General features: G+C 52.6%; 1 protein-coding gene across 3 annotated transcripts in view; it reads left to right on the top strand.

Annotated features, from left to right (window-relative positions):
• ltbp4 (latent transforming growth factor beta binding protein 4) overlaps positions 1-25,902 on the top strand; it is a 504,953-nt gene that overhangs the window by 292,623 nt on the left and 186,428 nt on the right. For all 3 annotated transcript variants that reach the window (XM_072489893.1, XM_072489894.1, XM_072489895.1), the window contains 2 exons: positions 8,533-8,774; positions 17,580-17,682. In XM_072489893.1, coding sequence (XP_072345994.1) covers positions 8,533-8,774; positions 17,580-17,682 — 345 coding nt within the window. The remainder of the gene's footprint in view (positions 1-8,532; positions 8,775-17,579; positions 17,683-25,902) is intronic.

The raw sequence follows: 25,902 nt of genomic DNA, 5'->3' as shown, positions 1-25,902 counted from the left end.
AGGGAGAGGGTGTGGGTGGGGGAGGAGGGAGAGGGTGTGGGTGGGGGAGGAGGGAGAGGGTGTGGGTGGGTAACAGGAGGGAGAGGGTGTGGGTGGGGGAGGAGGGAGAGGGTGTGGGTGGGGGAGGAGGGAGAGGGTGTGGGTGGGTAACAGGAGGGAGAGGGTGTGGGTGAGGGAGGAGGGAGAGGGTGTGGGTGGGGGAGGAGGGAGAGGGTGTGGGTGGGGGAGGAGGGCGAGGGTGTGGGTGAGGGAGGAGGGAGAGGGTGTGGGTGGGGGAGGAGGGCGAGGGTGTGGGTGAGGGAGGAGGGAGAGGGTGTGGGTGGGGGAGGAGGGAGAGGGTGTGGGTGGGGGAGGAGGGCGAGGGTGTGGGTGAGGGAGGAGGGAGAGGGTGTGGTTGGGGGAGGAGGGCGAGGGTGTGGGTGGGTAACAGGAGGGAGAGAGTGTGGGTGGGGGAGGAGGGAGAGGGTGTGGGTGGGTAACAGGAGGGAGAGGGTGTGGGTGGGGGTGGAGGGAGAGGGTGTGGGTGGGGGAGGAAGGAGAGGGTGTGGGTGGGGGTGGAGGGAGAGGGTGTGGGTGGGTAACAGGAGGGAGAGAGTGTGGGTGGGGGAGGAGGGAGAGGGTGTGGGTGGGTAACAGGAGGGAGAGGGTGGGGGTGGAGGGAGAAAGTGTGGGTGGGGAGGAGGGAGAGGGTGTGGGTGGGGGTGGAGGGAGAGGGTGTGGGTGGGGGTGGAGGGAGAGGGTGTGGGTGGGGGAGGAGGGAGAGGGTGTGGGTGGGGAGGAGGGAGAGGGTGTGGGTGGGTAACAGGAGGGAGAGGGTGTGGGTGGGGGTGGAGGGAGAGGGTGTGGGTGGGGGAGGAAGGAGAGGGTGTGGGTGGGGGTGGAGGGAGAGGGTGTGGGTGGGTAACAGGAGGGAGAGAGTGTGGGTGGGGGAGGAGGGAGAGGGTGTGGGTGGGTAACAGGATGGAGAGGGTGTGGGTGGGGGTGGAGGGAGAGGGTGTGGGTGGGGAGGAGGGAGAGGGTGTGGGTGGGGGTGGAGGGAGAGGGTGTGGGTGGGGGTGGAGGGAGAGGGTGTTGGTGGGGGAGGAGGGAGAGGGTGTGGGTGGGGAGGAGGGAGAGGGTGTGGGTGGGGAGGAGGGAGAGGGTGTGGGTGGGGAGGAGGGAGAGGGTGTGGGTGGGGAGGAGGGAGAAGGTGTTAGCGGATTACAGGAGGGAGAGGGTGTGGGTGGGGGAGGAGGGTGTAGACGGGTAACCGGAGGGAGTGGGTGTGGGTGGGGAGGAGGGAGAGGGTGTGGGTGGGGGAGGAGGGTGTAGACGGGTAACCGGAGGGAGAGGGAGAGGGTGTGGGTGGGGGCAGGAGGGAGAGGGTGTCGACGGGTAACAGGAGGGAGAGGGTGTGGGTGGGGAGGAGGGAGAGGATGTGGGTGGGGGAGGAGGGAGAGGGTGTAGACGGGTAACAGGAGGGAGAGGGTGTGGGTGGGGAGGAGGGAGAGGGTGTGGGTGGGGGAGGAGGGTGTAGACGGGTAACCGGAGGGAGAGGGTGTGGGTGGGGGCAGGAGGGAGAGGGTGTAGACGGGTAACAGGAGGGAGAGGGTGTGGGTGGGGAGGAGGGAGAGGATGTGGGTGGGGGAGGAGGGAGAGGATGTGGGTGGGGGAGGAGGGAGAGGGTGTAGACGGGTAACAGGAGGGAGAGGGTGTGGGTGGGAAGGAGGGAGAGGGTGTGGGTGGGGGAGGAGGGTGTAGACGGGTAACCGGAGGGAGAGGGTGTGGGTGGGGGCAGGAGGGAGAGGGTGTAGACGGGTAACAGGAGGGAGAGGGTGTGGGTGGGGAGGAGGGAGAGGATGTGGGTGGGGGAGGAGGGAGAGGATGTGGGTGGGGGAGGAGGGAGAGGGTGTGAGTGGGGGAGGAGGGAGAGGGTGTGGGTGGGGAGGAGGGAGAGGATGTGGGTGGGGGAGGAGGGAGAGGGTGTGGGTGGGGGAGGAGGGAGAGGGTGTGGGTGGGGGAGGAGGGAGAGGGTGTGGGTGGGGAGGAGGGAGAGGGTGTGGGTGGGTATCAGCAGGGAGAAGGTAAGGATGGGTTACAGATGTGCAACAAATATATTCAGTAAGGAAAGAGGAAACTGTAACATTCCCAGAGTATGGAGCACGTTACCATAAATGGCAACTGAAATAGAGTCAGTCACAGACTCTGAGAGGGAATTGCAAAAAGGAAAAGTGTTAAACAGTGAAATTAAAGTAAGGAAACAGGAGGAAGTTAGAGAGTGAAATTGATACAAACACAGCGACCAACTGAACCCTCCAATAATGAAGCTGCAATTCAATGATCTTATGATTTTATAATTATTATATGTTATTGATTATTTCCCTGATTCCTTAACCATTCTGTGTCATATTAGCTAATCTAAACCAGGCTGAGCACTTTCTGGTCCCTGATCGGTGAGGGGAAATATTAGCCAGGTTTCCACTCCTGGTGGAGAGAGTATGTGGCTCAGGACATTGTGATGCTTCCACATTTGAACTGCCTGCTAACACTGACTTCCTGAGCTCTCACATCAAGGAAGGGCATCTGAGTGAGGTCTCCCAGTTGAACTCTCTTAGAATTACACCCAGCAAGAGACATCATGTTCAAGAAGACATCATGTCCATTCCTTCACTATTGGTGAGGAAGAAAATCAATTTAAACTCGTTTTATTTTGATGGAAGAAGCAGTTTTAAGATTCAGCCTGTTCCGCACGGTGGCGCAGTGGTTAGCACTGCTACCTCATGCGCCGAGGACCCAGTTTCGATCCCGGCTCTGGGTCACTGTCCGTGTGGAGTTTGCACATTCTCCCCGTGTCTGCGTGGGTTTCGCCCCCACAACACAAAGGTGTGCAGGGTAGGTGGATTGGCCACGCTAAATTGCCCCTTAATTCAAAAAAAAAATAAGATTCAGTCTGTTCACAATTTCTTTAATAGGTCTCTGGACAGTTTTGAATTTGGGAATGTTCTGAATTGGGATGAAGAGGCAAGAATGTTCTGTGGTCAGTGAAGATTTAGGGCGCGATAAAACGGAAATGGTTCATGTGTCAGTTGTGCGGGAAGTTTCCATGGTGAATTCCCCATCGCTCATCAATGACACTGAGTCACCTTTCTGGGCCCTGGACAGTTCCTCGCTGGTTTAGCCCACACTTCACTGGGGAGCTGAACTCCGAGATCGGGCCGCCATTTTGAAAGGGTCCTCCAAACCACCCACCTATGGGCAATGTCGCCCCCCACACACATGGACACTACCTCACCCCCTCCACCCAAGTGAGGACACTCATCCCACTATGGGATCCCAGTACCCCACCCTCTTCAGGCCCCCTCAAGCTCCCTTACAGCACCCCCCTCCTCCGTTGCCCCCACTTAGCAGTCCTGCACTCCCCCACCCTTCAAACTGAACCCTCTGCCCCCTTTCATACGCATGGCCCCCCCCTCAGGCCCTGACCCTTGGCAGTGCTACCCTGGCACACTGGCAGTGTCGGGGTGGCAGTGCCAAGGTGCATGTGTTCCAGGGGGATAGGCAGAGGCCATCCTGCTCTATCGCCGAGCACCCAGGGGATGGCCCAGGGAGCCCTCCGGGCATCGTTCCGCCAGGTCCACGTTTGTGTGGAGCATTTCCGACCGGCTGAAGCTTCCTTGGGGAGCGATAGACATCAATTCAGACGAGACGCTGAGCAGCAGCGAACCGATGCTTTAATAAACTAAATATGTGCCGACCTGTAGCTCCTGCACTGCCAGACTGCCCCAGATCAACAGGCTATATACCCCCCCCCCCCCCCCCCCCGCTGGGCGGAGCCAACAGCAGCACTAATAATAACATTCCAACAGTACACCAGCAACAACCAATAACAGAACAGCAATAACAATAAGTATATACCACAGTGGAGATAACAATACTAATAAACAGTAGAACAATAGTGAACATATATACAACAGCCTTACGTAGCCATACGTGGCTCACCACAGGGAGGCCGGTAGATCGCGGGTAAAACATACGTTAGCACGAAGCGTCCTGGTCCCGCCCATTGTCGGTGTGATTCTGGTCGCACCACCTTGCGGGACTTGGGTGGATCCTGCGAGGTGCAGTGGATTGGAGTTGGATTTGTTTTATTGTCACGTGTACCGAGGTACAATGAAAAGTATTTATCAAAAGTTCTGCAGACACCTCACCGCGGAAAGCCCTCTCCGAGAGGGAGGCCGCACCGCTCCCGGGCAGGCGCAATGCACCCTGGATGAATCCTGTCGGCAGTGTCTGCACTGAGGGGTCGGGGGCGAGCTGTGGACTACAATTGGCTGAAGGGAGGGACTTGCACTTCATGACCACATAGGGGTTCAATTATTTTAAATATGTCTAAACAAAGGGATATATCATATATATTTTGTAGAAAGCTTATTGATGTTGTTAACACTCATTGTAGAAAGTGGGACTCAAAGAAAGGGACCCGACTGGCTTTAAACAGCCAGTTACTGTGGGAAACCCCAGGGAGAGATTGCCAGGCACTTAATGAGGCTCCTAAAGTCCGGCATTGGGCAACTTGCTTCCGGGCACAATAACATTAAACAAGAACCATTTAATAAACTTATTTATCGCCATTTTAATGTTTTTAATATTAGGCCAGTCAGAACGTTAATCTAGTTCGAGAATAATTAATTGTCACTGACACAAGGCCACAATGTGAGCCATTGTTTGAGATTCACAGCTGATGTGACCGGGGAATTGTGGTTCTGTTGTACATATTTGAAACTGCTTTGCAAGTAGCCAGACACAAGAGGTTGTTAGAAACAGATTGAAATGGTTTCATGTACCTCTAAAAACACTAACAGGCATCATAAATAATTGGAGATTATATTTCTTTGTGGCCTCGCACTCCCTATATCTCTCTAACCTTTTCCAGCTTTGCAATGTCCTACCCCCAGACCTTTGCATTCCCGTGACTTCTGCCTCTTTGTGCATACGCCTCACTTTGTTCACCCCTGCCTTCAGATGTAAACTCGAGCTCTGAAATTCACCTTCGCAAACCTCGTACCTCCTATTCCTATTTCTCCTTCAGACTCCACTCCTGATCAACAGTTGAAATGAAATGAAAATAAAAATCGCTGATTGTCACAAGTAGGCTTCAATGAAGTTACTGTGAAAAGCCCCTAGTCGCCACATTCCGGCGCCTGTTCGGGGAGGCTGGTACGAGAATGGAACCGTGCTGCCGGCCTGCCTTGGTCTGCTTTCAAAGCCAGCGATTTAGCCCTGTGCTAAACAGCCCCTGTTTGTCACACTTTCTCAGCATCTCCTTCTTGGATTCAGTCTTGGATTTTCCCTGATTATGTTTCTATCAAGTGCCTTGTGCGTTGTTCTGTGATCCAGTCGCTGTAATGATATACACAGACCATCCAGTTATTGAACTAGAACGAGGATTTATTAACAGGCACGTGGAAAGATAACACAAGAACTGTGATACAGACAAAGGCTACTAGACAAATTTGATGAACTCTTCTGGAATTATTCTAAATGCGACTATCCACTCATACGCTCTACTGCCCTATTACCAACTGGTGGGTGTGTCCAGTCATGTGATGGATGTCTGATGCCACCTGCTGATCGGAGGTCATACTGATCGCTCTGCACACTGATATATACCACTATATACATTTATGTGTACACGCATATCACCATATCCCCCTTCCTTTGGAGACATTAATATTTACTAATGTTACTGGTCTTTAAACTGGCTGACATGCACAATAACTTCAAACATATACTGTACACAGTTTATCACAAGTTCAGTCTGAGACAGGTTTGCAATGTTACTTGGTTGACCTCCTGAGTGATGGCTGAATCGGCGATCGTGTGCCACCTTCATTTGTTGTTGGTGTTCCTGCTCGTTCCCCGTTCACTGCTGCGAATGCTTCTCTGATCGCTGGCTCTGTCGGGTGGTTTAGGTCCTCTTCAAGTTTGGGATTGCAAACCAGCTCTTCTGCTGGACTCAGCATGAAAGGCCGTTGCACTCTCAGTAGCGCTTTTCGTTTCCTTCGCAAGACCGAACCATCCTCATTAAGAACCAGAAACGATGTGGAACTGCCTCTTGCAAAAGCTTTGCAAGTTTCGACTATCCATTGCCGTTGGCATCCTCGAGTCTGACAGTATCACCTGGATGCAATGGCTGGAACTTCCTTGTGGATTTATCATAAACCTCTTTCTGCTTCCTCTTTTGAAAAAGCAATTTCCGCTCCAGCAGTCGAACTACAGGGGAGCCGCCATGGAAGGCAGGGTCATCCGTAGCTGTCTGTTCATGAGCAGTTGCCCTGCCGACAGTCCATTGACAAGTGCCACTGAGCGAGAGCTTAGAAGTGCCAAATAGATCTCTTCCTGGCTATCAGTGGCCCTCTTTGGCAGGTGTTTACCTTTTCCACCTTCCCGTTCGACTGGGGATATAGGGGTCTAGAGGTGAGGTGCCCAAAATCATAGTGACGGGCAAATTCAGTCCATTCATGACTTTTGAAGCACGGACAATTATCTGAAATGACAATGCTTGGTATACCATGCCGGGCAAAGATCGCTTTGGCATGTTGTGTGACACACCAAACTATTGAGTTCGCCAACTGTGCAACCTCCGGATAGTTCGGTCAGCAGTCTACAGGGTCGTCTCTCCCATTGAGGTGGAACAGGTCCATGCCCATCTTCTGCCACAGATTTGCGATCATTTCACCCCCGTGCATCGTCTCTCCGCATTGCTCACAGCAGAATTGCTGGCACGTGTCACATTTGTCAACCATGCCTGCAATGTCTTGGGTGATGCCTGGCTAATAGATTGTATTCCTGGCCCTACGTCGGCAACCCGTACACATAATTATGGAATTTTTCTCAATGCCTAGGTGCCCTTCATGGAGGTTCTTGAGTATGACTGGCCTCGAGGAATGCGGAATCACAATTCTGTGCTGTGTCAGAAGGCCATTCGCGTCACTCAATGCTGACCGCACATTGTAGTAACCCGAGCAGGAACCCTTAGGCCATCCCTCTCGGAGACATTCGATTACCTTTTGTAGGACTATATCCTTGGCTGTTTCTGCCTTTATTAGGCACGACTTCTGATCAGAGACTGGAAGTGACGCAGTGACGAGATTGACATGGCGTTGCACAGCCTCATCAACCAGGCTTCCTCTTTGATGCCCGTTGGTCAGGAAAACGTGTCGGCGGCTGCAGGGCACTAGCCTGGTATTTAGATGAAGTCAAAGTCGTAACGCTGGAGCTTCACCATTAGGCACTGGATCCTCGGGGACATTTGCCACAAATTCTGTTGCACAATGGAAACCAGTGGCCTGTGGTCAGTCCGTTCACATAATCATGGAATTTCTCTCAACCTGTGACTAACCCAAGGCATTATTTTTCGGTCTGCGCATACCTGCGCTCTGTTTTGGACGTGGCTCTGGACGCGTACGCCACCAACAGAGCTGTCGTCTGCACCCTGCTGCAGTAACACCGCTCCAAGGTCATCCTGGGACACACCTTCGAAACTTTCATCTTTATCGCCGGGTCAAAGAATGCGAGGACTGGCACTGTCATCAGCGAGATGTGCAATGCTTGCCACTCCTGCTCGTGTTTGAGAGTCCAGTGAAACGCTATCTCCTTTTTTATCTAATCTCGTAGTGGGGAAGTCTTGGTGACCAGGTTAGGAATAAACTTGCCAACGAAGTTGATCATCCCTAATATGCGTAAGATGCCATTTTTGTCTGTGGGTAGTGGCATCGTTCCAATGGCCTTAATCTCTTCGTCATCCAGCGGCACATCTTGTGCTGAGAGCCTGTCCTCTAAAAACGTGATGGTATCCAGCCCGACTCGCCATTCTGTTTTACTGAGCTGGAGACCATTATTCTTTACCTGTTGTAGGATTCTGAGAACCTTTACATCGTGCTCCTCGTGAGTGGACCCCACACAGGGTAGAGAGGGAGAAACTGTACACAGGTTATAACTTTATAAGTTTTTGTTCAATTTGCTAACTCTCACAATTCTTACCATAAAAGAGTATAATCAGCCTGGCCCTTTTCACAGATCAACTCTTCACAATCTCCCTCAATCTTTTCCTTCCTCCATATAAACAGTACAAATGACGTTTGAACCTTCCTGATAAAGTTTCACACATCAGTTTGCTTTCATTCCACTCACTTTCCTGATTACAGCAAAGCCCCCTGATTTTAAACTAGTGCCTTCTCACATTTCAACCCTTCAAAACTGAACATTGTGAGAGTAATTGTGCCAGAAAATGGACATTCACTCCTCCTGCCCCCCCCCCCCCCCCCCCCCCCCCAACCCTCCAAGCCCCCCACCCACTCTCCCCAGCCCCCGGCAACATCGGGCCACTCTCCCATTGGGTGTGATCTGTAGCACTAATCCTCATTGTATTTGTGGCTCTGTTATTCCATCGGATGATAATCCCTAGCTCCAATTCTCCATTGGACAGTAATCTGTCGCTCCAGAACCTCTTAGGACATTGATTTCTAACTGCAAACACTCTGATAATTCCAGCAGGTCGGCTGATTCCCTCAATTGTTAATCTCCGTGTCCATCATCCTCCTGAAGTCTCCATCAATGTACACCAGGTTACCCAGGTGGATGGCGAAACGCGCACCAATTCTGCTCAGCTAGACGTCCACCAACCAACCGCCCAGAGGGCACTGCAACAACAACTGGGACCTCTCACAGCCACTCCCCGATTGGATGCAGAATCTGTGTTTGGGTATTGCTTCACAGAAATCACAAATGGCCAGGTAGGAAATCACTTTACCAGTGGTGTGATGTCACTGGTACGCGGTGTGATGTCACTGGTACGCGGTGTGATGTCACTAGAACGCGGTGTGATGTCACTGGAACGCGGTGTGATGTCACCGGTACGTGGTGTGATGTCACTGGTACGCGGTGTGATGTCACTGGAACGCGGTGTGATGTCACTGGTACGCGGTGTGATGTCAGCATGGACCCGTTTACTGTGTGTCAAAAGCTGTGGGTGAAAATGATGAACTGTTCTTTGAATGCAATCTTAGCTGATCCACAATACAGTATTGAGAGATCACTTCTTGGCCTTTTGGCTAGGATCAAGCCCGGGATCAAGCCCGAGATCAAGCCCGGGATCACGCACTGGATCAAGCCCAGGACCAAGCCCGAGATCAAGCCCGGGATCAAGCCCGGGATCAAGCCCGAGATCAAGCCCGGGACCAAGCCCGAGATCAAGCCCGGGATCAAGCCCGGGATCAAGCCCGAGATCAAGCCCGGGATCAAGCCCGGGACCATGCCCGAGATCAAGCCCGGGATCAAGCCCGAGATCAAGCCCGGGATCACGCCCTGGATCAAGCCCGGGATCAAGCCCGGGATCAAGCCCGGGATCAAGCCCGGGATCAAGCCCGAGATCAAGCCCGGGATCACGCCCTGGATCAAGCCCGAGATCAAGCCCGGGATCAAGCCCGGGACCAAGCCCGAGATCAAGCCCGGGATCACGCCCGAGATCAAGCCCGAGATCAAGCCCGGGATCAAGCCCGAGATCAAGCCCGGGATCAAGCCCGGGATCAAGCCCGGGATCAAGCCCGAGATCAAGCCCGGGATCAAGCCCGAGATCAAGCCCGGGATCAAGCCCGAGATCAAGCCCGAGATCAAGCCCAAGATCAAGCCCGGGATCAAGCCCGAATCAAGACCGGGATCAAGCCCGGGATCAAGCCCGGGATCAAGCCCGGGATCAAGCCCGGGATCAAGCCCGAGATCAAGCCCGAGATCAAGCCCAAGATCAAGCCCGGGATCAAGCCCGAATCAAGACCGGGATCAAGCCCGGGATCAAGCCCGGGATCAAGCCCGAGATCAAGCCCGAGATCAAGCCCGAGATCAAGCCCGAGATCAAGCCCGAGATCAAGCCCGAATCAAGACCGGGATCAAGCCCGAGATCAAGCCCGAGATCACGCCCGGGATCAAGCCCGGGATCAAGCCCGAGATCAAGCCCGAGATCAAGCCCGAGATCAAGCCCGAGATCAAGCCCGAGATCACGCCCGAGATCAAGCCCGGGATCAAGCCTGAGATCACGCCCGAGATCACGCCCGGGATAGGTGTAATCCCTGTTCATGTCAGTTTAGATCTAGTATGTCTCTTTTGCGGACACCAAGAATTGGATTCACAGAATCACAGAATAATAAAGTGCAGAAGAGGCCGTTTGGCGCATCGAATCTGTGCCAACACATGGAACACACCTGAGCTGCCCACCTAACCCCCCTTGCCAGCGCTTGGCCCATAGCCAAGAACACCCATAGAATGTTCAGACGGCCAAGTGCTCATCCTTTTCAACGGATGTGAGGCAACCCGCCTCTCCCCCCCCCCCTCCCAGACAGAGCGTTCCAGACCCGCCTCTCCCCCACCCTCCCAGACAGTGCGTTCCAGACCCGCCTCTCCCCCACCCTCCCAGACAGAGTGTTCCAGACCCGCCTCTCCCCCCCCCCTCCCAGACAGTGCGTTCCAGACCCGCCTCTCCCCCCCCCTCCCAGACAGTGCGTTCCAGACCCGCCTCTCCCACCCTCCCAGACAGTGCGTTCCAGACCCACCTCTCCCCCCCCCCTCCCAGGCAGTGCGTTCCAGACCCGCCTCTCCCACCCTCCCAGACAGTGCGTTCCAGACCCACCTCTCCCCCCCCCTCCTAGGCAGCGCGTTCCAGACCCGCCTCTCCCCCCCCTCCCAGACAGAGTGTTCCAGACCCGCCTCTCCCCCCCCCTCCCAGACAGTGCGTTCCAGACCCGCCTCTCCCCCACCCTCCCAGACAGTGCGTTCCAGACCCGCCTCTCCCCCACCCTCCCAGACAGTGCGTTCCAGACCCGCCTCTCCCACCCTCCCAGACAGTGCGTTCCAGACCCGCCTCTCCCACCCTCCCAGACAGTGCGTTCCAGACCCACCTCTCCCCCCCCTCCCAGGCAGCGCGTTTCAGACCCGCCTCTCCCCCCCCTCCCAGACAGAGTGTTCCAGACCCGCCTCTCCCCCCCCTCCCAGACAGCGCGTTCCAGACCCGCCTCTCCCCCCCTCCCAGACAGTGTGTTCCAGACCAGCCTCTCCCCCCCTCCCAGACAGCGCGTTCCAGACCCGCCCCTCCCCCCCTCCCAGACAGCGCGTTCCAGACCCGCCTCTCCCCCCCTCCCAGACAGTGTGTTCCAGACCCGCCTCTCCCCCCTCCCAGACAGTGTTCCAGACCCGCCTCTCCCCCCCTCCCAGACAGAGCGTTCCAGACCCGCCTCTCCCGCCCTCCCAGACAGAGTGTTCCAGACCCGCCTCTCCCCCCCTCCCAGACAGAGCGTTCCAGATCCGCCTCTCCCGCCCTCCCAGACAGAGTGTTCCAGACCCGCCTCTCCCCCCCTCCCAGACAGAGCGTTCCAGACCCGCCTCTCCCACCCTCCCAGACAGCGTGTTCCAGACCCGCCTCTCCCCCCCCTCCCAGGCAGCGCGTTCCAGACCCGCCTCTCCCCACCCCCCTCCCAGGCAGCGCGTCCCAGACCCGCCTCTCCCCCCCTCCCAGGCAGAGCGTTCCAGACCCGCCTCTCCCCCCCTCCCAGACAGAGCGTTCCAGACCCGCCTCTCCCCCCCTCCCAGACAGAGCGTTCCAGACCCGCCTCCCCCCCTCCCAGACAGCGCGTTCCAGACCCGCCTCTCCCCCCCTCCCAGGCAGCACGTTCCAGACCCGCCTCTCCCCCCCTCCCAGGCAGCGCGTTCCAGACCCGCCTCTCCCCCCCTCCCAGACAGTGCGTCCCAGACCCGCCTCTCCCCCCCCTCCCAGGCAGCGCGTCCCAGACCCGCCTCTCCCCCCCTCCCAGGCAGAGCGTTCCAGACCCGCCTCTCCCCCCCTCCCAGACAGAGCGTTCCAGACCCGCCTCTCCCCCCCTCCCAGACAGAGCGTTCCAGACCCGCCTCCCCCCCCTCCCAGACAGCGCGTTCCAGACCCGCCTCTCCCCCCCTCCCAGGCAGCACGTTCCAGACCCGCCTCTCCCCCCCTCCCAGGCAGCACGTTCCAGACCCGCCTCTCCCCCCCTCCCAGGCAGCGCGTTCCAGACCCGCCTCTCCCACCCTCCCAGGCAGCACGTTCCAGACCCGCCTCTCCCCCCTCCCAAACAGAGCGTTCCAGACCCGCCTCTCCCACCCTCCCAGACAGTGTGTTCCAAACCCGCCTCTCCCCCCCCTCCCAGGCAGCGCGTTCCAGACCCGCCTCTCCCACCCTCCCAGACAGTGTGTCCCAGACCCGCCTCTCCCACCCTCCCAGACAATGTGTTCCAGACCCGCCTCTCCCCCCCCCCTCCCAGACAGTGTGTTCCAGACCCGCCTCTCCCACCCTCCCAGACAGAGCGTTCCAGACCCTCTCCCACCCTCCCAGACAGTGTGTTCCAGACCCGCCTCTCCCACCCTCCCAGGCAGCGCGTTCCAGACCCGCCTCTCCCCCCCCCTCCCAGGCAGCGCGTTCCAGACCCGCCTCTCCCACCCTCCCAGACAGTGCATTGCAGACCCGCCTCTCCCCCACCCTCCCAGACAGAGCGCTCCAGACCCGCCTCTCCCACCCTCCCAGACAGTGCGTCCCAGACCCGCCTCTCCCACCCTCCCAGACAGTGTGTTCCAGACCCGCCTCTCCCACCCTCCCAGACAGTGCGTCCCAGACCCGCCACTCCCACCCTCCCAGACAGCGCGTCCCAGACCCGCCTCTCCCCCCCCTCCCAGACAGTGCGTTCCAGACCCGCCTCTCCCCCCCTCCCAGACAGTGTGTTCCAGACCCGCCTCTCCCACCCTCCCAGACAGTGTGTCCCAGACCCGCCTCTCCCCCCCCCAGACAGTGTGTTCCAGACCCGCCTCTCCCCCCCCCTCCCAGACAGTGTGTTCCAGACCCGCCTCTCCCACCCTCCCAGACAGTGTGTTCCAGACCCGCCTCTCCCCCCCCCCCCAGACAGTGTGTTCCAGACCCGCCTCTCCCCCCCCCTCCCAGACAGTGTGTTCCAGACCCGCCTCTCCCCCCCTCCCAGACAGTGTGTCCCAGACCCGCCTCTCCCCCCCCCCAGACAGTGTGTTCCAGACCCGCCTCTTCCCCCCCCCTCCCAGACAGTGTGTTCCAGACCCGCCTCTCCCACCCTCCCAGACAGCGCGTTCCAGACCCGCCTCTCCCACCCTCCCAGACAGAGCGTTCCAGACCCGCCTCTCCCACCCTCCCAAACAGTGTGTCCCAGACCCGCCTCTCCCACCCTCCCAGACAGCGTGTTCCAGACCCGCCTCTCCCACCCTCCCAGACAGCACGTTCCAGACCCGCCTCTCCCACCCTCCCAGACAGTGCGTTCCAGACCCTCTCCCACCCTCCCAGACAGTGCGTCCCAGACCCGCCTCTCCCCCCCTCCCAGGCCATGCGTTCCAGACCTGACTCTCCCCCCCCTCCCAGACAGTGCGTTCCAGACCCGCTTCTCCCACCCTCCCAGACAGTGCGTTCCAGACCCTCACCACCCTCCGGATAAAAAACATTTTCCTCAAATTCCCCTAGACCTCCTACTCCTCACCTTGAACTTATATCCCTCTCGTAAGTGACCCTTCAATTTGAATTTGAATTGGTTTTTGAAGCAAGCAAGGATATGGACGACGGACCTAACCTTGTCCAATCAGCGAATGGGCTTTGTAACTCTGGGAATGGAATAAAAGATTTCTTAAAGTGCTACATTGTTAAATGTGCCATTATTTGTATTGAAAGAAGAGGAGGGAGACATATATCCCTGTGGCCTGCTCAACATTCCTCCCTCAATCAACATCCTGTGTAACAGATACGCTGGCCATGGGTTTAGCTGTGTGCAAAATATGATAATCTCTCAGTTCAATCTCTAAAGAGAGAGCTAAGACGAGCAAGGAGGGGACATGAGAAGTATTTGGCAGGAAGGATCAAGGAAAACCCAAAAGCTTTCTATAGGTATGTCAGGAATAAGCGAATGACTAGGGAAAGAGTAGGACCAGTCAAGGACAGGGATGGGAAATTGTGTGTGGAGTCTGAAGAGATAGGCGAGATACTAAATGAATATTTTTCATCAGTATTCACTCAGGAAAAAGATAATGTTGTGGAGGAGAATGCTGAGCCCCAGGCTAATAGAATAGATGGCATTGAGGTACGTAGGGAAGAGGTGTTGGCAATTCTGGACAGGCTGAAAATAGATAAGTCCCCGGGACCTGATGGGATTTATCCTGGGATTCTATGGGAGGCCAGGGAAGAGATTGCTGGACCTTTGGCTTTGATTTTTATGTCATCATTGGCTACAGGAATAGTGCCAGAGGACTGGAGGACAGCAAATGTGGTCCCTTTGTTCAAAAAGGGGAGCAGAGACAACCCCGGCAACTATAGACCGGTGAGCCTCACGTCTGTAGTGGGTAAAGTCTTGGAGGGGATTATAAGGGACAAGATTTATAATCATCTAGATAGGAATAATATGATCAGGGATAGTCAGCATGGCTTTGTGAAGGGTAGGTCATGCCTCACAAACCTTATTGAGTTCTTTGAGAAGGTGACTGAACAGGTAGACGAGGGTAGAGCAGTTGATGTGGTGTATATGGATTTCAGCAAAGCGTTTGATAAGGTTCCCCACGGTAGGCTATTGCAAAAAATACGGAGGCTGGGGATTGAGGGTGATTTAGAGATGTGGATCAGAAATTGGCTAGCTGAAAGAAGACAGAGGGTGGTGGTTGATGGGAAATGTTCAGAATGGAGTACAGTCACAAGTGGAGTACCACAAGGATCTGTTCTGGGGCCGTTGCTGTTTGTCATTTTTATCAATGACCTAGAGGAAGGCGCAGAAGGGTGGGTGAGTAAATTTGCAGACGATACTAAAGTCGGTGGTGTTGTCGATAGTGTGGAAGGATGTAGCAGGTTACAGAGGGATATAGATAAGCTGCAGAGCTGGGCTGAGAGGTGGCAAATGGAGTTTAATGTAGAGAAGTGTGAGGTGATTCACTTTGGAAGGAATAACAGGAATGCGGAATATTTGGCTAATGGTAAAGTTCTTGAAAGTGTGGATGAGCAGAGGGATCTAGGTGTCCATGTACATAGATCCCTGAAAATTGCCACCCAGGTTGATAGGGTTGTGAAGAAGGCCTATGGAGTGTTGGCCTTTATTGGTAGAGGGATTGAGTTCCGGAGTCGGGAGGTCATGTTGCAGCTGTACAGAACTCTGGTCCGGCCGCATTTGGAGTATTGCGTACAGTTCTGGTCACCGCATTATAGGAAGGACGTGGAGGCTTTGGAGCGGGTGCAGAGGAGATTTACCAGGATGTTGCCTGGTATGGAGGGAAAATCTTATGAGGAAAGGCTGATGGACTTGAGGTTGTTTTCGTTGGAGAGAAGAAGGTTAAGAGGAGACTTAATAGAGGCATACAAAATGATCAGGGGGTTGGATAGGGTGGACAGTGAGAGCCTTCTCCCGCGGATGGAAATGGCTGGCATGAGGGGACATAGCTTTAAACTGAGGGGTAATAGATATAGGACAGAGGTCAGAGGTAGGTTCTTTACGCAAAGAGTAGTGAGGTCGTGGAATGCCCTACCTGCTACAGTAGTGAACTCGCCAACATTGAGGGCATTTAAAAGTTTATTGGATAAACATATGGATGATAATGGCATAGTGTAGGTTAGATGGCTTTTGTTTCGGTGCAACATCGTGGGCCGAAGGGCCTGTACTGCGCTGTATTGTTCTATGTTCTATGTTCTATGTTCAATCTAATTAATTAGTAGCCATGATGTGGAGATGCCGGCGTTGGACTGGGGTGGGCACAGTCAGAAGTCTTACAACACCAGGTTAAAGTCCAACAGGTTTGTTTCGAATAACTGGTTTTCAGCGCTCCGAAAGCTAGTGACATCGAAACAAACCTGTTGGACTTTAACCTGGTGTAAGACTTCTTACTGTGATTAATTAGTGGTGAAGCACTTTGAGATATTTCCAAGAGGCACAAGTAGACTTTCAGTTTTCCTCCTCAGGCTTGACAAAGCAGACAGTGGGCACCGGGTTATCTTGGTGGAGAGCACTGATGTCACAGATCTTGGTTCAAACAGAGCTATTCAGAAAGAAGGATTGGCATTTATATAGTATCCTTCATAAGCACCAGAAACCCAAAATGCTTTGCAGCCAGTCATTGTTGGCTATCCCTCGATTTGAGGATGGTGTCTGCTCTGGGCTCTGATTTTAATGTGAGTCAATAAAAGCCGATTCTAGGTCCACACATCCATGGGCACCACGGGCAGGATGTACCACAAGGTAGGTTTTTAAAATTCATTCATGGGTGTTGCTGTCTTGGCCAGCATGTATTGTGCATCTCTAATTGCCCTTGAGAATGTGGCGGTGGGCTTCTCCAATCTAGCTCACCATTAGGAATTTGGGAATCGGAGCTTGATGCAACTCGATGGACAAGTTGTTGCTTCTTTGAACGATTGGTGTCAAGCTCCTCCCAGTCATTAATGTCAATCCTGACTCACTTCAGACTGCCTTTGAAGTGTTTTTTGTGTCCTACCCTGGAACAGTGGAGAAGAGTTGAGAAAACAATGCAGTGCAGTCATTGTTCTAATGTAGCAAACACTACCACAAGGAAGCAACCATACATAGATACACAGATACATAGAACATACAGTGCTGAAGGAGGCCATTCGGCCCATCGAGTTTGCACCAACCCACTTAAGCCCTCACTTCCACCCTATCCCCAGAACCCAGTAACCCCTCCTAACCTCTTTGGACACGAAGGGGCAATTGTTCTTGGCCAATCCACCTAACCTGCACATCTTTGGACTGTGGACATAGGTCTGGTTTTCTCCAAATGGGCAGGTGCCCCTCAACCCATCAATGGCTTAATATGCCCTCATGGGCCTGAATTGATGGCTGATTGAGAAGGCCACTCATTGGGCATCCTGCACCAGACTTAATCAGAGTGGGAGGCGGAAAGAAAGTGGGGTTCCCCACCCCCCCCAACCTGATTATATGCCCCGCCCCCCTCTATCAAACTTGTTTTGGGAAAGGACATGAAATTCCACCCACAGACACGGGCGGCACGGTAGCACAGTGGCTAGCACTGTGGCTTCACACAGTGAAGGGTGCTCCGGTTTCCTCCCACAGTCCAAAGATGTGCGGGATAGGTGGATTGCTTATGCTAAATTGCCCTTAGTGTCCAAAAAAAGGTTAGGTGGGGTTGCGGGGTCGGGTGGAGATGTGGGGATAGGGTGGAGGTATAATAATAATAATCACTTATTGTCGCAAGTAGGCTTCAATGAAGTTACTGCTTGAGTAGGGTGCACTTTCCAAGGGCCGGTACAGACTCGATGGGCTGAATGGCCTCCTTCTGCTCTGTAAATTCCACAAGTCCCAAAAGACGTGCTTGTTAGGTGAATTGGACATTCTGAATTCTCCCTCTGTGTACCGAACAGGCGCCGGAATGTGGGGACTAGGGGCTTTCACAGTAACTTCACTGCGGTGTTAATGTGAGCCCACTTGTGACACTAAAGATTATTATTTTTTTATTTCTTTATTGAAGTTGTGACTTATCCATCGGCCATTCTTTTGCCATTTCAGTGTTCTTTGCCACTGGCAGGATTGCGAACGCTCGAACGTTGTTGCAGAGGAGGAGGAGTGGGCTGGGGGGTGACGGAATGTCTCCAGTGCCCTGTGACTCCAGGTATGACTCATCTTCATCCTCTTCATACACATGGCCTCAAAACCTCAGATATCACAAATGAGCTGATGGTGCTGATCAATATTAAACCATCCCAGCCTCAATCGCCAACCTACAGTCCGCTCGCACTCGGAGCCAGACTCGCATCAACCAGGGAACAATATAACCTCAGCTAAATTCTCACGTCCCATCACTATCCAGTAACTCTTAGAGTAATGTGTGTGTGTGTCAGTGTCACTGTGTGTGTCAGTGTCACTGTGTGTCAGTGTCACTGTGTGTCAGTGTCACTGTGTGTGTCAGTGTCACTGTGTGTCAGTGTCACTGTGTGTGTCTGTCAGTCTGTGTGTGTCAGTGTCACTGTGTGTCAGTGTCACTGTGTGTGTCAGTGTCACCGTGTGTGTCTGTCAGTCTGTGTGTCAGTGCCACTGTGTGTGCCTGTGTGTGTGTGTGTGTGTGTGTCAGTGTCCGTCTGTGTCTGTGTGTGTCTGTGTGTGTGTCAGTGCCTGTGTGTGTCAGTGCCTGTGTGTGTCAGTGTCACTGTGTGTCTGTCAGTCCGTGTGTGTCAGTGTTTGTGTCTGTGTGTGTGTCAGTGTGTATGTGTGACAGTGTGTGTGTGTGTGTGTGTCAGTTTGTGTGTGTCTGTGTGTGTCAGTGTCCATGTGTGTCAGTGTGTGTGTGTGTGTGTGTGTCTGAGTGTGTGTGATTCTGTCTGTGTGTGTATCTGTGTGTGTATCTGTGTGTGTCAGTTTGTGTGTGGCTGTATGTGTGTGTCTGTATGTGTGCGTCTGTCAGTGTGTGTCAGTGTGTCTGTGTCAGTGTGTCTGTGTCTGTATGTGTGTCTGTCTGTCAGTGTGTCTGTCTGTCAGTGTGCGTGTCTGTGTGTGTGTCTATGTCTGTATGTGTCAGTGTGTGTGTCTGTGTCAGTGTGTGTGTCAGTGTGTGTGTCTGTGTGTGCGTATCAGTGTGTGTGCCTGTGTGTGTGTATGTGTCTGTGTGTGTGTCAGTGTGTTTGTCTGTGTGTGTGTGTGTGTGTGTGTCTGTGAGTGTGTATCAGTGGGTTTGCCTGTGTGTGTGTATCTGTGTCAGTGTGTGTGTGTCTGTGTGTGTATCAGTGTGTGTGTGTCAATGTGTGTGTGTATATCAGTGTGTGAGTCTGTGTGTCAGTGTGTGTGTCAAAGTGTGTCTGGGGGTGTGTCAGTGTATGTGTGTGTATCAGTGTGTGTGTCTGTGTGTGTGTGAGTGTCTGTGTGTGTCAGTGTGTGTGTATCAGTGGGCGTGTCTATGTGTGTTGTGTGTATATCAGTGCGTGTGTCTGTGTGTGTGTCTGTGTGTGTGCCTGAGTGTGCTTGTGTCAGTGTGTGTGTGAATGTGTGTGTGGCTGTGTGTGTGTGTATCAGTGTGTGTGTCTGTGTGTCACTGTATGTGTGTGCATGTGTCTGTGTGTGTGAGTGTGTGTGTGAGTGTGTGTGTCAGTGTGCCAGTGTGCATGTGTGTGTGTGTGTGTGTATCAGTGTGTGTGTCTGTGTGTGGTGTGTGTGTCTGTGTGTGTGTGTCTGTGTGTGTGTCTGTGTGTGTATCAGTGTGTGTGTCTGTGTGTGGTGTGTGTGTCTGTGTGTGTGTGTCTGTGTGTGTGTCTGTGTGTGTATGTGTCTGTGTCTGTGTGTGTGCATATGTCTGTGTGCATCTGTCTGTGTGTGTATCAGTGTGTGTGTCAGTGCGTGTGTCAGTGTGCGTGTGTGTGTATCAGTGTGTGTGTCTGTGTGTGTATCAGTGTGTGTGTCTGTTTGTGGTGTGTGTGTATCAGTGTGTGTCTGTGTGTGTGTGTCTGTGTCTGTGTGTGTGTCAGTGTGTGTGTCAGTGTGTGTATCAGTGTGTGTGTATGTGTGTGTGTGTATCAGTGTGTGTGGATCAGTGTGTGAGTCTGTTTGTGTGTGCATGTGTGTGTGTCAGTGTGTGTGTGTCAGTGTGCGTCTGTGTGCGTGTGTCTGTGTGCGTGTATCTGTGTGTGTGTATCAGTGTGTGTATCAGTGTGTGTGTGTCTGTTTGTGTGTGTGCATCAGTGTGTGTGTCTGTGTGTGTGTGTCAGTGAGTGTGTCTGTGTGTGTCTGTGTATGGGTGTCAGTGTGTGTGCATCAGTGTGTGTGTATCAGTGTGTGTGTGTCAGTGTGCGTCTGAGTGCGTGTGTCTGTGTGTGTTTCTGTGCGTGTGTATCTGTGTGTGTGCATCAGTGTGTGTGTCTGTGTGTGTCAGTGTGTGTGTCAGTGTGTGTCTCTGTGTGTGTCTGTGTGTGTGTGTGTGTATCAGTGTGTGTGTGTGTCAGTGTGTGTGCATGTGTGTGTGTGTGTGTGTGTCTGTGTGTGTGTATCAGTGTATGTGCCTGTGTGTGTGTCTGTGTGCGTGTCTGTGTGTGTGTGTCAGTGTGTGTGTGTATCAGTGTGTGTGTCCGTGTGTGTGTCATGTGCGTCTGAGTGTTTGTTTCTGTGTGTGTTTCTGTGTGTGTGTATCTGTGTGTGTGTATCAGTGTGTGTGTGTCAGTGTGCATGTGTGTGTCTGTGTGTGTGTATCAGTGTGTGTGTGTGTGTGTATCAGTGTGTGTGTGTATCAGTGTGTGTGTCTGTGTGTGTGTCATGTGCGTCTGAGTGCGTGTGTCTGTGTGTGTTTCTGTGTGTGTGTATCTGTGTGTGTGCATCAGTGTGTGTGTCTGTGTGTGTGTCAGTGTGTGTCTCTGTGTGTGTCTGTGTGTGTGTATCAGTGTGTCTGTGTGGTGTGTGTGTGTGTCAGTGTGCATGTGTGTGTCTGTGTGTGTGTGTATCAGTGTGTGCGTGTGTGTATCAGTGTGTGTGTATCAGTGTGTGTGTGTCTGTGTGTGTGTATCAGTGTGTGTGTGTGTATCAGTAGTGTGTGTGTGTCTGTGTGTGGTGTGTGTGTTTCTGTGTGTGTGTATCAGTGTGTGTGTATCAGTGTGTGTGTCTGTGTGTGTGTATCAGTGTGTGTGCCTGTGTGTGTATCAGTGTGTGTGTATCAGTGTGTGTGTCTGTGTGTGTGTATCAGTGTGTGTGTCTGTGTGTGTGTCTGTGTGTGTGTGTATCAGTGTGTGTCTGTGTGTGTGTACCAGTGTGTGTGTGTCTGTGTGTGGTGTGTGTGTGATTCAGTGTGTGTGTCAGTGTGTGTGTGTCAGTGTCTGTGTGTGTGTGTGTCTGTGTGTGTATCAGTGTGTGTGTGTGTCAGTGTGTGTGTAGCAGTGTGTGTGTCTGTGCGTGTGTGTGTGTATGTGTGTGTGTGTCTGTGTGTGTGTATCAGTGTGTGTGTGTCAGTGTGTGTCTGTTTATGTGTGGTACGTGTGTGTCTGTGTGTGTGTATCAGTGTGTGTGTGTCAGTGTGTGTGTGTGTATCAGTGTGCGTGTGTCAGTGTGTGTGTGTGTTGGTGTGTGTATCAGTGTGTGTGTATCAGTGTGTGTGTCTGTGTGTGTGTGTGTGTAACAGTGTGTGTGTGTGTGTGTGTGTCAGTGTGTGTGTGTCAGTGTGTGTGTGTGTATTACTGTGTGTGTGTCTGTGTGTGGTGTATGTGTGTGTGTCAGTGTGTGAGTGTCTGTGTCTGTGTGTGTGTCAGTGTGTGTGTGTGTGTATCAGTGTGTGTGTGTATCAGTGTGCATGTGTGTGTCTGTGTGTGTGTATTAGTAGTGTGTGTGTGTCTATGTGTGTGTGTGGTACGTGTGTGTCTGTGTGTGTGTGTGTGTATCAGTGTGTGTGTGTATCAGTGTGTGTGTGTGTCAGTGTGTGTGTGTGTGTATCAGTGTGTGTCTGTGTCAGTGTGTGTGTGTGTATCAGTGTGTGTCTGTGTCGTGTGTGTGCGTGTCATTTTGTGTGTGTATCAGTGTGTGTGTGTCAGTGTATGTGTCAGTGTGTGTGTGTCAGTGTGTGTGTGTATCAATGTGTGTGTGTGTCTGTGTGTGTGTCAGCGTGTGTGTCAGTGTGTGTGTCAGTGTGTGTGTGTATCAGTGTGTGTGTATCAGTGTGCATGTGTGTGTCTGTGTGTGTGTGTCTGTGTGTGTGTATCAGTGTGAGTGTCTCAGTGTGTGTGTATCAGTGTGCATTTGTGTGTGTGTATCAGTGTGTGTGTATCAGTGTGTGTGTGTGTGTCTGTTTGTGTGTGGTGTGTGTGTATGTTTGTGTGTGGTACGTGTGTGCCTGTGTGTGTATATCAGTGTGTGTGTGTCAGTGTGTGTGTGTATCAGTGTGTGTGTGTCAGTGTGTGTGTCAGTGTGTGTGTCAGTGTGAGTGTGTGTGTGTCAGTGTGTGTGTGTATCAATGTGTGTGTGTCTGTGTGTGGTGTATGTGTGTGTGTCAGTGTGTGTGTGTGTCAGTGTGTGTGTGTGTCTGTGTGTGTGTGTCAGTGTGTGTGTGTATCAATGTGTGTGTCTGTGTGTGGTGTATGTGCTTTTGTGTCAGTGTGTGTGTGTGTGTGTCTGTGTGTGTGTGTGTCAGTGTGTGTGTGTGTCTGTGTGTGTGTGTATCAGTGTGTGTGTGTGCCAGTGTGTGTATATCAGTGTGTGAGGTGAGGTGTGTGTGTCTGTCTGTGTGTGTCAGTGCCTGTGTGTGTCAGTGTCACTGTGTGTCTGTCAGTCTGTGTGTGTCAGTGTGTGTATCAGTGTGTATGTGTGTCAGTGTCTGTCTGTGTGTGTGATTCTGTCTGTGTGTGTATCTGTGTGTGTATCTGTGTGTGTCAGTTTGTGTGTGGCTGTATGTGTGTGTCTGTATGTGTGCGTCTGTCAGTGTGTGTCAGCGTGTCTGTCTGTCAGTGTGTCTGTCTGTCAGTGTGCGGGTCTGTGTGTCTGTGTGTGTGTGTGTGGTACGTGTGTGTGTGTGTGTATCAGTGTGTGTGTGTGTCAGTGTGTGTGTGTGTATCAGTGTGTGTCTGTGTCGTGTGTGTGCGTGTCATTTTGTGTGTGTATCAGTGTGTGTGTGTCAGTGTATGTGTCAGTGTGTGTGTGTCAGTGTGTGTGTGTATCAATGTGTGTGTGTGTCTGTGTGTGTGTCAGCGTGTGTGTCAGTGTGTGTGTCAGTGTGTGTGTGTATCAGTGTGTGTGTATCAGTGTGCATGTGTGTGTCTGTGTGTGTGTATCAGTGTGTGTGTCTGTGTGTGTGTATCAGTGTGAGTGTCTCAGTGTGTGTGTATCAGTGTGCATTTGTGTGTGTGTATCAGTGTGTGTTTATCAGTGTGTGTGTGTGTGTCTGTTTGTGTGTGGTGTGTGTGTATGTTTGTGTGTGGTACGTGTGTGCCTGTGTGTGTGTATCAGTGTGTGTGTGTCAGTGTGTGTGTGTATCAGTGTGTGTGTGTCGGTGTGTGTGTCAGTGTGTGTGTCAGTGTGAGTGTGTGTGTGTCAGTGTGTGTGTGTATCAATGTGTGTGTGTCTGTGTGTGGTGTATGTGTGTGTGTCAGTGTGTGTGTGTGTCAGTGTGTGTGTGTGTCAGTGTGTGTGTGTCTGTCTGTGTGTGTGTGTGTCAGTGTGTGTGTGTATCAATGTGTGTGTCTGTGTGTGGTGTATGTGCTTTTGTGTCAGTGTGTGTGTGTGTGTCTGTGTGTGTGTCTGTGTGTGTGTCTGTGTGTGTGTGTGTCTGTGTGTGTGTGTGTCTGTGTGTGTGTGTGTCAGTGTGTGTGTGTGTCTGTGTGTGTGTGTATCAGTGTGTGTGTGTGTATCAGTGTGTGTGTGCCAGTGTGTGTATATCAGTGTGTGAGATGAGGTGTGTGTGTCTGTCTGTGTGTGTCAGTGCCTGTGTGTGTCAGTGTCACTGTGTGTCTGTCAGTCTGTGTGTGTCAGTGTGTGTATCAGTGTGTATGTGTGTCAGTGTCTGTCTGTGTGTGTGATTCTGTCTGTGTGTGTATCTGTGTGTGTATCTGTGTGTGTCAGTTTGTGTGTGGCTGTATGTGTGTGTCTGTATGTGTGCGTCTGTCAGTGTGTGTCAGCGTGTCTGTCTGTCAGTGTGTCTGTCTGTCAGTGTGCGGGTCTGTGTGTCTGTGTGTGTGTGTGTGGTACGTGTGTGTGTGTGTGTATCAGTGTGTGTGTGTGTCAGTGTGTGTGTGTGTATCAGTGTATGTCTGTGTCGTGTGTGTGCGTGTCATTTTGTGTGTGTATCAGTGTGTGTGTGTCAGTGTGTGTGTGTATCAATGTGTGTATGTGTCTGTGTGTGTGTGTCAGCGTGTGAGTGTGTGTGTCAGTGTGTGTGTGTATCAGTGTGTGTGTATCAGTGTGTGTGTGTCAGTGTGCATGTGTGTCTGTGTGTGTGTATCAGTGTGTGTGTCTGTGTGTGGGTATCAGTGTGTGTGTCTCAGTGTGTGTGTATCAGTAGTGTGTGTATCAGTGTGTGTGTGTGTGTCTTTTTGTGTGTGGTGTGTGTGTCTGTTTGTGTGTGGTACGTGTGTGCCTGTGTGTGTGTATCAGTGTGTGTGTATGTCAGTGTATCAGTGTGTGTGTGTCAGTGTGTGTGTCAGTGTGAGTGTGTGTGTGTCAGTGTGTGTGTGTATCAATGTGTGTGTCTCTGTGTGTGGTGTATGTGTGTGTGTCAGTGTGTGTGTGTGTCAGTGTGTGTGTGTGTCAGTGTGTGTGTGTGTGTCTGTGTGTGTGTGTGTGTCAGTGTGTGTGTGTGTATCAATGTGTGTGTCTGTGTGTGGTGTATGTGCGTGTGTGTCAGTGTGTATCAGTGTGTGTGTGTGTCTGTGGTGTGTGTGCGTGTCATTGTGTGTGTGTATCAGTGCGTGTGTGTCAGTGTGTGTGTGTCAGTGTGTGTGTGTCAGTGTGTGTGTCAGTGTGTGTGTGTCAGTGTGTGTGTGTGTATCAATGTGTGTGTGTCTGTGTGTGGTGTATGTGTGTGTGTCAGTGTGTGTGTGTCAGTGTGTGTGTGTCAGTGTGTGTGTGTGTGTCTGTGTGTGTGTGTATCAGTGTGTGTGTGTCAGTGTGTGTGTGTATCAGTGTGTGTGTGTCAGTGTGTGTGTCAGTGTGAGTGTGTGTCAGTGTGTGTGTGTGTGTGTGTATCAATGTGTGTGTCTGTGTGTGGTGTATGTGCGTGTGTGTCAGTGTGTGTGTGTGTCAGTGTGTGTGTGTGTGTCTGTGTGTGTGTGTGTCAGTGTGTGTGTGTGTGTGTGTATCAATGTGTGTGTCTGTGTGTGGTGTATGTGTGTGTGTCAGTGTGTGTGTGTCAGTGTGTGTGTGTCAGTGTGTGTGTGTGTCTGTGTGTGTGTGTATCAGTGTGTGTGTGTGTATCAGTGTGTGTGTGCCAGTGTGTGTATATCAGTGTGTGAGGTGAGGTGTGTGTGTCTGTCTGTGTGTGTCAGTGCCTGTGTGTGTCAGTGTCACTGTGTGTCTGTCAGTCTGTGTGTGTCAGTGTGTGTATCAGTGTGTATGTGTGTCAGTGTCTGTCTGTGTGTGTGATTCTGTCTGTGTGTGTATCTGTGTGTGTCAGTTTGTGTGTGTGTGTGTCAGTTTGTGTGTGTGTCAGTGTCCATGTGTGTGTGTCTGTCTGTGTGTGTGTGTGTGTGTGTGTCTGTCTGTGTGTGTGATTCTGTCTGTGTGTGTATCTGTGTATGTATCTGTGTGTGTACATCTGTGTGTGTCAGTTTGTGTGTGGCTGTATGTGTGTGTCTGTATGTGTGCGTCTGTCAGTGTGTGTCAGCGTGTCTGTCTGTCAGTGTGTCTGTCTGTCAGTGTGCGGGTCTGTGTGTCTGTGTGTGTGTGTGGTACGTGTGTGTGTGTGTGTGTGTATCAGTGTGTGTGTGTGTCAGTGTGTGTGTGTGTATCAGTGTGTGTCTGTGTCGTGTGTGTGCGTGTCATTTTGTGTGTGTATCAGTGTGTGTGTGTCAGTGTATGTGTGTGTCTGTGTGTGTGTATCAGTGTGTGTGTGTCAGTGTGTGTGTATCAGTGTGTGTATCAGTGTGTGTGTGTCAGTGTGCATGTGTGTGTCTGTGTGTGTGTATCAGTGTGTGTGTCTGTGTGTGTGTATCAGTGTGTTTGTCTCAGTGTGTGTGTATCAGTGTGTGTGTGTGTGTCTGTTTGTGTGTGGTGTGTGTGTCGGTTTGTGTGTGGTACGTGTGTGCCTGTGTGTGTGTATCAGTGTGTGTGTATGTCAGTGTATCAGTGTGTGTGTGTCAGTGTGAGTGTGTGTGTGTCAGTGTGTGTGTGTATCAATGTGTGTGTGTCTGTGTGTGGTGTATGTGTGTGTGTCAGTGTG

Source organism: Scyliorhinus torazame, chromosome 25 (assembly GCF_047496885.1).
Source record: "Scyliorhinus torazame isolate Kashiwa2021f chromosome 25, sScyTor2.1, whole genome shotgun sequence".
NCBI classification, from domain to species: Eukaryota; Metazoa; Chordata; class Chondrichthyes; order Carcharhiniformes; family Scyliorhinidae; genus Scyliorhinus; species Scyliorhinus torazame.
The sequence above is the reverse complement of the archived record's forward strand: the minus strand, read 5'-3'. Positions and strand labels throughout refer to the sequence as shown.